General features: G+C 39.7%; 1 protein-coding gene across 1 annotated transcript in view; it reads left to right on the top strand.

Moving 5' to 3' along the window:
- Window positions 1-13170, top strand: part of ranbp9 (RAN binding protein 9) — a 29963-nt gene that overhangs the window by 1343 nt on the left and 15450 nt on the right. The window contains exons 2-4 of the mRNA XM_080033903.1: window positions 1334-1445; window positions 10951-11003; window positions 12593-12771. Coding sequence (XP_079890029.1) covers window positions 1334-1445; window positions 10951-11003; window positions 12593-12771 — 344 coding nt within the window. The remainder of the gene's footprint in view (window positions 1-1333; window positions 1446-10950; window positions 11004-12592; window positions 12772-13170) is intronic.

Below are 13170 nucleotides of genomic sequence, written 5' to 3'. Positions count from 1 at the left end.
AGGCATTCAAACTGTAATTGACACCTTTTTGAAATACTAAATTATGCCTTTCAAGTGATGAGAAATAAGGACAGTATGTGACAAGACAACAGTACAGCAACGCCTGAATGTGGATTGTTTAAAAAAACACATCTATCTATCTATCTATCTATCTATCTATCTATCTATCTATCTATCTATCTATCTATCTATCTATCTATCTATCTTATAAACAAACAAATAGTGCAATGTGCAAACAATTTGAACGTAGGGATTAAACCTGCAGTGTGTAGAATTTTGGGTTTTATTTCCTAGCAGATTTTGTAGAAATTAATTATAATATCCAGAAGTACATTTAATTTAGTGCATAATAGCTGAAGAAAATGTTTTGAATTATTATTTTTTCCCTTAGAAAGGGTCTCGTATATGTCCATATTTCTGCATATCTTGGACCAAGGCCTATTGCCGCCATCTTGAAAGTGTCATAGTTGGAATGTCATCAGGTGCATTGTTTAAAATGTAGAATTGTTCTTGTCCTTGAAGGCCACTGTAGCTTCTGTTATTATTCGAAAGGGTTGGGGTTACCCAGGGAGCGTTGCATTCTAGAACTTTGTAGAACTTTCTTGATGATGTCATATTACACACTGCACCTTTAAGCCTATTTAGAATAAAATAAATATAATTTTAAATGAAATGGTGAATGAGTGTACATAATGATAATTTGGGAGATTTTAAATGGTGTTATAAATATTTACGTGTATATGTTCGAATATAAACAGATATAAAGCTAATGAAAGTGGCTAGGCTAACGTAGCATTATTAGGTAATTAACTGACAGGAAATACTCAATTGTCAAATACCCTGATTCAGCCAGAGTTACTTAGAAGACTTGTCTCCCTATAAAGCAGTTATTGATGACAGGTTAGCCATAGGTAGCTATTTTCAGCTAAGGGCTTCAATATCAGGTGTTGTGTCTGCTATTCAGGCTGTTGAAAAAGGAATACTTCACCCATACGGAACTGGCGTTCTATCATAATAAAATCACTATTATAATATAATGAATGAGGTTTTTCTTTCCTCAGTCTTTCCTCAGTCTTCCCTTGCCCCAGCTGTCCTGTTAATCCTAACCCTACATTTTACCATGTGTGATGTCACACGGTAGTAGGGCTTTTAGTATGAGTAGGACCTTAGTAAGGCTTATAGTATGAGGAGAACGTTAGTAGGGCTTTTAGTATGAGTAGGACGTTAGTAGGGCTTTTAGTATGAGTAGGACCTTAGTAGGATTTTTAGTATGAGTAGAATGTTAGTAGACATTTGTGTGTGACCCTGGTTCTCGTGTGTGTGTGTTTTGAAGGTCATGGCAAAACCCCCAAAGATGCAGCCTCGGTACGGGCCACACACCCCATCCCGGCGGCCTGCGGTGTTTACTACTTTGAGGTGAAGATCATCAGCAAAGGCCGAGATGGGTAAGTACGCACAGCATAACGCAAAATACAGCTCTGAGCCACTCCACATATTCAGTGTCTTTTGTTTTTAATATTTATTGGTGGCTTTTGTTTGAGTAGAATGAACATTTTGGTTTTATTCTACAAACTACTGCTGACAAATCTACCAAAATCCCCACCCCCCCCCCCCCCAAAAAAAAACATGTTGTCATTAAGAGCATTTCCATTAAAGGGGCACTGTGTAATATGACATAATCAAGAAAGTTCTAGAAATTTCTAGAATGCAACGCTCCCTGGGTAACCCCAACCCTTTAGAATAATAACAGAAGCTACAGTGGCCTTCAAGGACAAGAACAATTCTAGATTCTAAACAATGCACCTGAAGACTTGCCCTCTCAATGGAGAAAATATAATATTAATATTTGTAATTCTCCGCTCAGGAGGATAATTCAGATTATTGGCAGAGGTGATTTTACACCAATGAGGACATATTTATGAATGTGGATATTTATTGATTTTAGCTAATACATTACTTAAAATGTTACACAGTGCCCCTTTAAGTAATGAAGAGATGAAGATTGAAGAAAAATCCAGACTGGTCTCTTTATTTTTTTCCAGAGATGTACATATATTTTTTTAAGGTATTTTAACTTTTTATTGATGGATGTAAGGAGAGAATACAGAGTTGAAATTGGAAGACAGACAGAGAGAGAGAGAGAGGGGGGGGGGGATGACCTGCAGTAAAGGTCCACGGGTCCAATTTGAACCCTGCAACAAGGACAAAGTATATGTGGCTTGGTTCAAGTGAAGGCATTGTCTGTCTCCAACAAAATGTCTCCACAACTATTAAAGGTGTAATCAGCGATTCTGGAGAAAGCTTATTTAAACACAATAGCAAAAGACCTACTGACAAGCACTTCCGCGGTGGTTTGCGCATGTTCACTGCATGGTTTCATCCCCCCTCTCTCTCTCTGTCTCCCCATTTCAACTCTGGACTATCTAATAGAACTTGAAAATGCTTAAAAATGATCGTTAAAAATAAATAAATTCAGTCACTTAACCCATTTAGATGTGTTCGCGTATATACCTTTTTTTTTTTTTTTTTTTTTATTTATAGAGTATTGCATACATCAAAACATTGTTTACAAGTTATTTCTTGTTGTTGATTACTGAAAATAAAAAACAGTACAAGTGAAACAATCAATGATCGTAACCAGCAAAACCTTAATACTCCCCTTTCTGTTTTTTTTTTTTTTTTTACTTTTCTAGAACAATGTAACAGGGATGCATTGACAATAATAATATATCAATATATCAAAGAGAGAGAAGAGAAAAATAAAAATAAATAAATAAAGAAAGAAAGACACCTTTTGAAGGGGGATAACCTAGCACCTTTTAGAGTGGGTGTATTTTTTACATCAAATAAATAAGAAAAATAGAAATAGGAAAAACGTAGCATGTTTTTTCTAGATTAGAAATAATAGACATAAATAAGAATACAAACAAAAACAAATACAAATAAAAAGGGCAACAATCCATCACATGTAGGGGTTCGGTTTGGGAGATTTTTCTTCCCTTAATCCATCGGAGCTATATAATTTGTCTGCGTCTTTTTCATGAACAAAGTCCAATTTTCCCATATCTTAGTGAACTTGTCCATTTGTAAATTAAGTGAGAAGGTTATTTTTTCCATCAGATAAATGTCATTAATTGTGTCTGCCCATTCTTCTAATGTGGGAGGATCGGGATGCAACCAATGTCTAGTAATGTTTTTCTTAGCTACTGTTATCATTATTTGAAATAAATATTTATCAATATTTCTCATAAAAAAATCAGCTTTACCTAGAATAAATGTTTCGAAGTTATTAGGAATTTTCGTGTGGAATATTTTTTCCATTGTTTTATGTACCTCTGACCAAAAATGTTTTAACCCTGGGCATTCCCAAAATATATGCCAATGGTTTGCATCCCGATTTCCACAGCCTCTCCAGCATTTAGAGTCTCCTCCAGAGTAATGGGCTTTTAGTTTTGGGGTAATAAAAAATCTTACTAAGCACTTCCATGCGAACTCCCTCCATGTGTATGAACTAGTACATTTCCATTGTGAATCACAGTAGTTATGCCATTCCTCTATTGTCATCTCAAAGTTTCCCTCTCTTTCCCATTTATTTTTTATGTATTCTGTAGAGTATGTTTTTTTTGTCAAGAAACCTTTATATAATCTAGAAACTGTACCTTTGTTAGATTCACCTGAATAGGCCCTTAAAATTTCTTTCAGCACCGGGTCTTCCAAATCTATTGGATTTTTTTTTCTACATTTATCAAAATAGTTACGCAACTGTAAATACCTAAAAAAATCTTGTTGCTCTAAGGAGAAGTCTTTTCTTAGAGTTTGGAAATCTTTCAATTGCCCTTTTTTTGTAAGTGAGTAGAAGGTTGTAATCCCTTTGTCTATCCATGTTTTAAATCTAAGATCTAATTGATTGGGTTTAAAGTCAGAGTCATACGCACTCCACCTAATTATCCATAATTTATCCGTTAATTTATATTCTGTCTTGATTGTATTCCAAACTTTAAGTTGAAACTTAAGCCATGGGTTTTTCAATGTATCCATTATTCGGCCTGACTCTTTATTTCCCAAGACTGCCTGAATAGGGGAATCTTTAATTAAACTCTTTTCAATGTCCTTCCATCTTGCATTATAGTCCTGATTGCATAAATTCAATAAGGGCCTAATTTGGGTTGAGTAAAAATAATCTCTCAAATGAGGAACTCCCATTCCACCTTCTTTTTTCGGGAGTTGCAATGTCTTGAATCGCACTCTCGGTTTTTTCCCTTGCCAAATAAACCTCGAAAGAATTTTATCCCAGTCGTGGAATTGCATTTTGGAAATTTCCACGGGGAGAGCCTGAAACAAAAACAAAATTCTAGGAAGAACATTCATCTTGATGGATTCTATTCTTTGAGTCAAACTCATAAAAGGGTTGGAATTCCATCTTAATATGTCAGATTTGATCTTATTCAGGAGTGGGTCATAATTAATTTTTTTAATAGTTGTAATTTCTTTTGGTAATAATACCCCAAGATATTTTATTGCCGTTTGGTCCCACTTCAGATGAAATCTGTCTTGTAAAGCTCTTGGTGGAGTATAGTTTACTCTTAAAATTTGAGTTTTTTGGATGTTTAATTTATATCCCGCATATTTGCCAAATGTTTCTAACAAATCGAATAATTCAGGTAGAGATTCAGAAGGTTCACTTAAAAACATCAAAATATCGTCCGCGTATAGCGCCACCTTGTGTTCATCATTATTTATGCTAATTCCTTTGATACTGTTTCTTTGCCTGATCCATTGAGCCAGCGGCTCAATATATAATGCAAAAAGAAGTGGTGACAATCCACAGCCCTGCCTAGTACCTCTTTCTAACTTAATAGATTTTGATAGATGTCCGTTTATTTTAATTTGGGCGGATGGGTTATTATAAAGAGAGCTGATACCTTTGATAAAATTTTTATGGAAGCCAAATTTTTCAAGGACCCTGTACAAAAACTCCCAGCTTACTGAGTCGAAGGCCTTTTCCGCATCTAGACTAACCAATAAGGCCTGTAAATTTTGTTCTTGAATATGGCTTAATATACTTAGTGAGCGTCTTATACTATCATGCGTTTGTCTCTGTGAAATAAATCCAGTTTGATCTGTGTGAATAAGCATGGGAAGGACTGCTTCGACTCTTCTTGCTAGGATTGATGTATATAATTTATAATCGACATTAAGGACAGAAATTGGTCTAAATGATCCACAGTCTAATCTATCTTTTCCCTCTTTGGGGATTACTGATATAGTAGCTTCTCTCCACGTAGGGGGGACAATGCCTTCTTTTAATGCTTTATTAAATATATGGAGGAGGCTTGGTTTTAATTCAGTCCTAAAAGTCTTGTACCATTCGGAGGAGAATCCATCCGGTCCCGGAGACTTGTTGGATTTTAGCTTAGAAATCGCTTTATCCAATTCTTCCACTGTTATGTCTGCCATCAATTTATTACTTTGGTCTTCGATTAAGGTGGGTAGGTTAAGAGAATCTAAGAATTGTTTAATATTTTGCTCCCCCTCCAATTGTGGTTGGGTATATAATTGATTATAATATTTTTGGAAGGCTGTTTGTATTTCTTCTCTTTTGAATACCAAGGTCTTTGTATCCGGGTCTCTAATTTTATAGATAGTACTGTCTGCTTTTTGTTTTTGTAATTTTCTCGCTAAAAATTTTGCAAATTTTGTACCAGCTTCATAGTATTTTTGTTTTGTATAAATCATATTTTTTTGTATCTCTTGAGTATATAAGGTATTTATCTCCCTCCTGATGTCCTTTAATTTTACTGCCACATTTGCGTTTAGGTCCTTTTTATGTTTTGTCTCAAGCTCTCCCAGTTCTTCGTTTAATTTTGCTAATCTCAGTTGTCTTTCTTTCTTTTTCCTTGCACAATAAGAAATTATTTTCCCCCTTAGAACAGCTTTTAAAGTGTCCCATACAATTTCTGAGGCAACTTCTCCATTATTATTTTCTTTAAAGAATTGTTCTATTTCTTTCTTTATTTGTGTTTTAAATGGCATATTATTAAGGATACTTGAGTTCAATCTCCATAAAGTATTTCCTACTTGGCTGTTTATTTGAATTGTTACCATAACTGGGGCGTGGTCTGACAAATCAATATTTCCATGTTCACACTGTTCCACTCTATGACGGTCTCTCTTGTAAATAAAAATATAATCAATTCTTGTATACACGTCATGAGGATGAGAATAATGGGTATAATCACGCCCTGTCGGGTGTATTTCTCTCCAGAGATCTATCACCCCCAGTTCTGACATAAGAATTTTAATTTTTTTGTGAGTTGAGGTTTGAGTATTCATCCTCGAGGAGTCTAACCTCGGATTGATACGTATGTTCCAATCACCCCCGCATATAAGGATGCCTCTTGCTTCTGACATTAAATCAAATATTTTCCTATAAACAGAAATGTGACTGCCTGGAGGAATATAAACATTTAGTATTGTTATTTCAGTATCTTCTATCTTCCCTGAGACCAACACATATCTTCCTTCTTTATCTTTTATCTCTGAGGTTTTCTCAAACGGGACTCTATTGGATATCAAAGTGGCTACTCCTCTTCTATGGCCTGATTTGTATGATGAGTAAAATACTTTTGAAAATCCCATCCTTTCAAGTTTTTCATGCTCAACTGAGTTAAGATGAGTTTCCTGTAATAATGCAATATGTGCTTTTTCTTTTTTCAATTTATTCAGAATCTTACTTCTTTTTATTGGGTTAAGGAGTCCATTTATGTTATATGAAATAATCTTAATTTTTTGGTTATCTGTCATAGGCTTTTTGTGCTACGTTGATCCCCTCCTGCCTTCTCCCTCTTGGTGGTGTTGTTATTTTTTTAAGAACATTATGCATCCCAAAAACATTTATGAACCTTAAGAACAAAACTATATACAAAAATAAGATGAACTTCAATCTTATTAGAACCATTCTACCTGTTTTAGCGTGCGTTGCTTCCTTTGGTGAGGCTCGGTCTAATCGAGCCTTTCTAGTGCCCCTGGTGTTAAGGCACTCATGAAGGGAAAATCCACTCTTTCCAGAGAGAGGAGCCCTAAAAGATGGTTGCATATCGTCCATTGACATGCAGACTGCATCTTTGTGTCCCGACTACTTTCTAGTGTTATCTGTAGGAGTCCTCAGTATTTGTGACTCAAAACAAATCAGAACTATCTCAGCCCTCGCAGTTCAAGCTAGGAAATACACATTGCTTATAACAGTCTTATAGTTCCAGGTTAGCTCTTAATAGGTCCACAAAAAACTATATTGTTCAATTAAATCAGGTTGCTAGGCTTGAACCACATAAATCAGGCTAATATTTACTTGGTGGAGTGTGTGTTTCGTTTGAATTCCTGCAGTTTTTCTCTGATGGACCGCTGTCTGGTTCTCCCTTCTCGTTGCGTCTCTGCGGCTGTGCCCGCTGTCACCTTCGGGTCCCCGGCCACCTGCCATGCCGAAATGAGTTGAAGCTCCCGGTCATCTTGGTCGAGTGGTGCCGTGATGACGGTGACCGGTAGTCCCCGCAAAGCCATGTCCTCCGTTGCCTGCGCCGCGCTCTGGTACAGCTGGATGCCATCGTTATAGTAGACTCGAAGTTTTGCTGGGTAGGGGGTTTGGAACTTGATTTTCCGCTCCTTCAGTATCTTCTTCGCCTCAAAGTATTCAAAGCGATGTTTAAGCACCGCGGGTGGATAGTCATGGTCTATGAAGAAGCGGGTGTTGTTGTAGTAAACAGATTTCTTCTGCCATGCTCGGCGGATCACCTCTTCCTTTACTCTGTAGCTAGCAAACTTAGCAACAATAGACCGGGGCTTTGACCGTGCGTCCCCTGGTTTAGCTGCCTGAACTCGGTGAGCTCGCTCGATCCGGACCTCCATGTCCTCCGAAATATCCAATGTTTCTCTCAGTAGTTTCTCTAGGAAGCCACACATGTTCTCGCCCTCATCCTTCTCGGGTATACCATAAATCCGTAGGTTATCCCGGCGGGCTCGCCCTTCTTGGTCAATTAGCTTAGCCTCGGTGTTAGCTTGGCGATGCATTAGCTTTTTCATGAGCCTGCCCATAGCCTGTAGTGCTGTCTCGGCTTCTTCAATCCTACCTTCAGCTTCATCGAGTCTGTCGTTTGTTCTGCGTTGTTCTTCTTTTATCTCTGAGAGTTGTTGTTTATTGTCGCGCCTGAAGTCTTTTATCTCCCGCAATATGCAGCTCAAAGTAGTATGCTCTGCCCCATCATCCTCACTAGGCCCGTGGGTAGGGGAGCTACTCGGGCTAGCTTGCGTTAGCTGAGACCATTCTTCCTCATTCCGTGTCTCTGTTGCGACCTGAGTTCTCCTACTTGCTTTCTTACTAGCTCTGCCCTCTGCCATATTTGTTTCAGTTCGTTGTTCGGGATATTCTCAATGTTTTTAGGGCTATTTTCTTAACAAGTCGGGGAGCGCAGAAGTCAAGCAGCCATCTTGTGTCACGTTCAAGGCGGAACCCCCTTGACTCTCGCGTATATACCTTTAAAGGGACACTGTGTAAAGCTGAGAACACACCGGGCGCGTTGGCGCTTTGGGCCAAAGCGACCAACGCGCCCGATCTGGCGCGTGGTCATTTTGTGTCAAAAAATTGTCCAACGCGCCCAAAAGCAACGCGCCTACGTCATGGCCTACGTAGATGAGCCCGCACAAAACTTATTTTCCCCTGCTTTTTCTATTGCTGATCAACCATGGCTGAGATAATCCCCATCGCTGCGCTCTATCTTTTGTGGGAGTCCGAGGAACGGAGCTACGCAGCTAGTCTCCCCCGATATATTTATTCCCCTAATCAACCATGGCTGCGATCAGATCCGACCCGACACAACAGCGTTCATGTCCACACAAAAACAACAACAACACGGCCAACAATTGTGCCAAAAAACAAATAAACAGCAAGTGAACGGAACAAATAGCCTTAAAACAGCATTGCAGATTCACGCCACTCGGAAATGAACACAAACAGCAAGGCAGCACCATACCAAACACATTTACAGCAGCATTGTGCACAGGGCAGTAGAAAATAAAGGCAAGTAGCCTACATTACCTGGCTGTGACGGGACCGTGGCTGGCGTAGATAGCCTATAGGGCAGGCATAAACACCGGTGCTTCGCTGTACTCGTTGTGAAAGTTCCCCGGATTTAGCCGTTATGTTTGGCTTCATTATATGGAGGTGGTGGCCGCACACAGCCGGGTGAGTTAGCTAACGCTATTCGACCGGTGCTAACTTGGTTTATCGTCTTAAGCACAGCCACACATATTCACTGAATTAACCAGGAAGCCCATTCTCCTGGCTCACTTTCCCCACCCGAGCGGCTTCATATCACCAGCCAGCCGCATTTCCTCCACGGTGTTTATACAGTCTCGCACACACAGCGGTGATTATTTGCTCCTGGTTCACTTTCCCCACGTCTTGTAACCCCGAGCGGCTTCATACAGCACCAGGCAGCCAGCCGTAAATACATTTCCTACTCGGTGTTTGCCTCTGTGTTGTCACGGTCTCGCACACACAGCGGTGATTATTTGCGCCTCCATTTTGTCTCAGATTTTTCTGTCCTCCGGCTCTCTGCCAGTGACGTAGGGTCAAGCTCACCGCTGATTGGCCAACGCGGCTAAACGTCACGCGCCGGAGCGTTGAAAGTTCAATATTTTCATCTTTTTTTGACGCTTTGCCGGCGCGGTGACGCTTTGGCGACGCTTTGCCAGCGCGGTGACGCTTTGGCAACGCGCCCAAAGTGCCCAAAGCAACGCTTTGCCGCGGCCAACGGATCCTCGCGCCCCAACCAATGGTTCCCTATGCAAAAATAGGATTTTTCAACGCGCCCACCACACCCAACGCGCCCGGTGTGTTCTCACCTTAACATTTTAAGTAATTTATTAGCTAAAACCAATATCCTCATTCATAAATATGTCCTCATTGGTGTAAAATCACCTCTGCCAATAATCTGAATTATCCTCCTGAGCGGAAAATTACAAATATTAATATTACATTTTGTACATTGAGCAGGCAAGTCTTATGGAGGAATCCATGTTTTTGGAATGTCATCAGGTGCATTGTTTAGAATTTAGAATTGTTCTTGTCCTTGAAGGCCACTGTAGCTTCTGTTATTATTCTAAAGGGTTGGGGTTACCCAGGGAGTGTTGCATTCTAGAACTTTCTAGAACTTTTTTGATGATGTCATATTACACACTGCACCTTTAAGACCGGATGTCTGCAGGTTTTGTATGATGTCATTGTGTTAAAGTCACATGACTGATGAAATGTGACGTGATTCGCTGAAATGAACACATGTGGAAGGCAGTTTTCATCGTTTATTTTTTATTTTTTTATATTAAAATGGGCAAAGGCAATGATTTAGAAGTATACAGATTTGCAGTTATTTTTCTTATTTTTTTGTTTATTGATTTGTATTTTCTTTTTTAATACACTTAAACCCACAGTGTGTAGAATTTTGAGTTTTATTTCCTAGCAGATTTTGTGGAAAGTAATTATAATATCCATAAGTACATTTAATTTAGTGCATAATAGCTAAAGAAATTTTGAATTATTATTTTTTCGCTTAGAAAGGGTCTCATATATGTCCATATTTCTGCATATTTTGGACCAAGGCCTAGTGCAGCCATCTTGAAAGTGTCATAGTTGGAATGTCATCAGGTGCATTGTTTAAAATTTAGAATTGTTCTTGTCGTTGAAGGCCACTGTAGCTTCTGTTATTATTCGAAAGGGGTGGGGTTACCCAGGGAGCGTTGCATTCTAGAACTTTCTTGATGATGTCATACTACACACTGCACCTTTAACTTAATGTAAACTAAAAATAGTGTATTGGTGCATCTCTCTACCTTGGAAACATCCCTGGGGGTTTCCCTGTTATTCCACATCCTAACACACTGTCCCTGGTCTGTTCACAGGTACATGGGGATCGGCCTCTCAGCTCAGGGTGTCAACATGAACAGACTGCCCGGTAAGACCACACGTTAGTTTCCTCGTGTGTGTGTGTGTGTGTGTGTGTGTGTGTGTGTGTGTGTGTGTGTGTGTGTGTGTGTGTGTGTGTGTGTGTGTGTGTGTGTGTGTGTGTGTGTGTGTGTGTGTGTGTGTGTGTGTGTGTGTGTGTGTGTGTGTGTGTGTGTGTGTGTGATTATTACCTGTGTATGTATATATATGTGGCCTCGCTTGAAATTACAATGTCACTGTGGATGAAAAAATTTAAGTTTTCTCTAAAACAGTAGAAAATAAATCACTTGCATTTCTTGCTAATCAGAAAAATGATTCTAAATATTTCCATTTGAAAAGTAGAACAATTAATTGAATCTCTTTTTAACAAATACTTTAAACTTTCCATGTGAAAATAGGTACCTGACTTGATACTTGAATTTCGGTTTCGATGTGATTTCCGATGAATTGCTTAGCCTCAGTTCAGAGTGCAGCGCTGTCTGTCTATGCTGTGATGTATGTGGCAACGTCAGGATTAACTTTGCAGCTCAGCAGTAACTCACACCGCCCTGCCACTTGGTTTCGTGTGTGTGTGTGTGTGTGTGTGTGTGTGTGTGTGTGTGTGTGTGTGTGTGTGTGTGTGTGTGTGTGTGTGTGTGTGTGTGTGTGTGTGTGTGTGTGTGTGTGTGTGTGTGTGTGTGTGTGTGTGTGTGTGTGTGTGTGTGTCTCTCTCTCAGTCCCAAGGCCGTTCATACTGCAGTTCCCACTCCTTACTGTCTCAGAATTCTCTTCTAATTTTACATAACTAACACGTTTGAGCTTTACTGAAGACTTGTATTTTTATGTATTTTTTTTTTTTAATTGTCTTCTTAAACCTGCAGTGTGTAGAATTTTGGGTTTTATTTCCTAGCAGACTTTGTAGAAAATAATTATAATATCCATAAGTACGTTTAATTTAGTGCATAATAGCTGAAGAAAAAATGTAGAATTATTTTTTTTCCCCTTAGAAAGGGTCTCATATATGTCCATATTTCTGCATACCTTGGACCAAGGCATGAGCGCCGCCATGTTGGAAGCGTCATGGTTGGAATGTCATCAGGTGCATTGTTTAGAATTGTTCTTGTCCTTGAAGGCCACTGTAGCTTCTGTTATTATTCTAAAGGGGTGGGGTTACCCAGGGAGCGTTGCATTCTAGAACTTTCTAGAAATTTCTTGATGACGTCATATTACACACTGCACCTTTAAATGCAATTTATTTTAACTTTTTAAAGGTTGTCTGCCTGTTTTCGCTCTTTTGTTGTTTACCGCCCCTCCTGTATAGAAAACACTAAATGGGAAAGTGTGTGTGTGTGTGTGTGTGTGTGTGTGTGTGTGTGTGTGTGTGTGTGTGTGCATGCATGCGTCAAGCGTGCGTGTGTGTGTGCATGCGTCAAGCGTGCGTGTGTGTGTGTATGCGTCAAGCGCGTGTGTGTGTCTGTGCGTGCATCAAGCGTGTGTGTGTGTACATACGTGTGTGTGTGTGCTTACGCGTGAGTTAGTGTGTCTGTGTGTTTGTTTTTGTTATAACCTTTTCACTGCTTCTCACTCTTAACACTTCCATGTCCTTTTTTTTCCCCCAAGGTTGGGACAAGCACTCGTATGGTTACCACGGAGACGACGGCCATTCTTTCTGCTCGTCCGGCACCGGCCAACCGTACGGGCCGACGTTTACAACGGGCGACGTGATTGGCTGCTGCGTGAACCTCATCAACAACACCTGCTTCTACACAAAGAATGGACACAGCCTAGGTAAGGAACAGGCAGGCAGACGCACAGGCAGACGCACAGGCAGACAGACACACGCGCCCATGCACTCACTCACTCACTCAGTCACTCTCACACACACACACACACACACACACACACACACACACTGTGGAGAAGTGGTTGCTATAAGAGCGCTATCACGAGACAGACACACATGCACAAACACAGACACACACACAGACAATGTGTTGTCTACGTCTCTGTAATGTCCACCTGAATTTGTGACAGCGGCATCGGAGAATTATTAAGAAGACAGGTTATTAGGAGTTATCTGGTAAAACCATTTAGAAATAACTTTTAAAGTGTGTGTGTGTGTGTGTGTGTGTGTGTGTGTGTGTGTGTGTGTGTGTGTGTGTGTGTGTGTGTGTGTGTGTGTGTGTGTGTGTGTGTGT

The sequence above is a fragment of the Ammodytes marinus genome (assembly GCF_949987685.1).
Source record: "Ammodytes marinus genome assembly, chromosome: 9".
NCBI lineage: Eukaryota > Metazoa > Chordata > Actinopteri > Uranoscopiformes > Ammodytidae > Ammodytes > Ammodytes marinus.
Note: the sequence above shows the minus strand (reverse complement) of the source record. Positions and strands in the feature narration are given on the sequence as shown.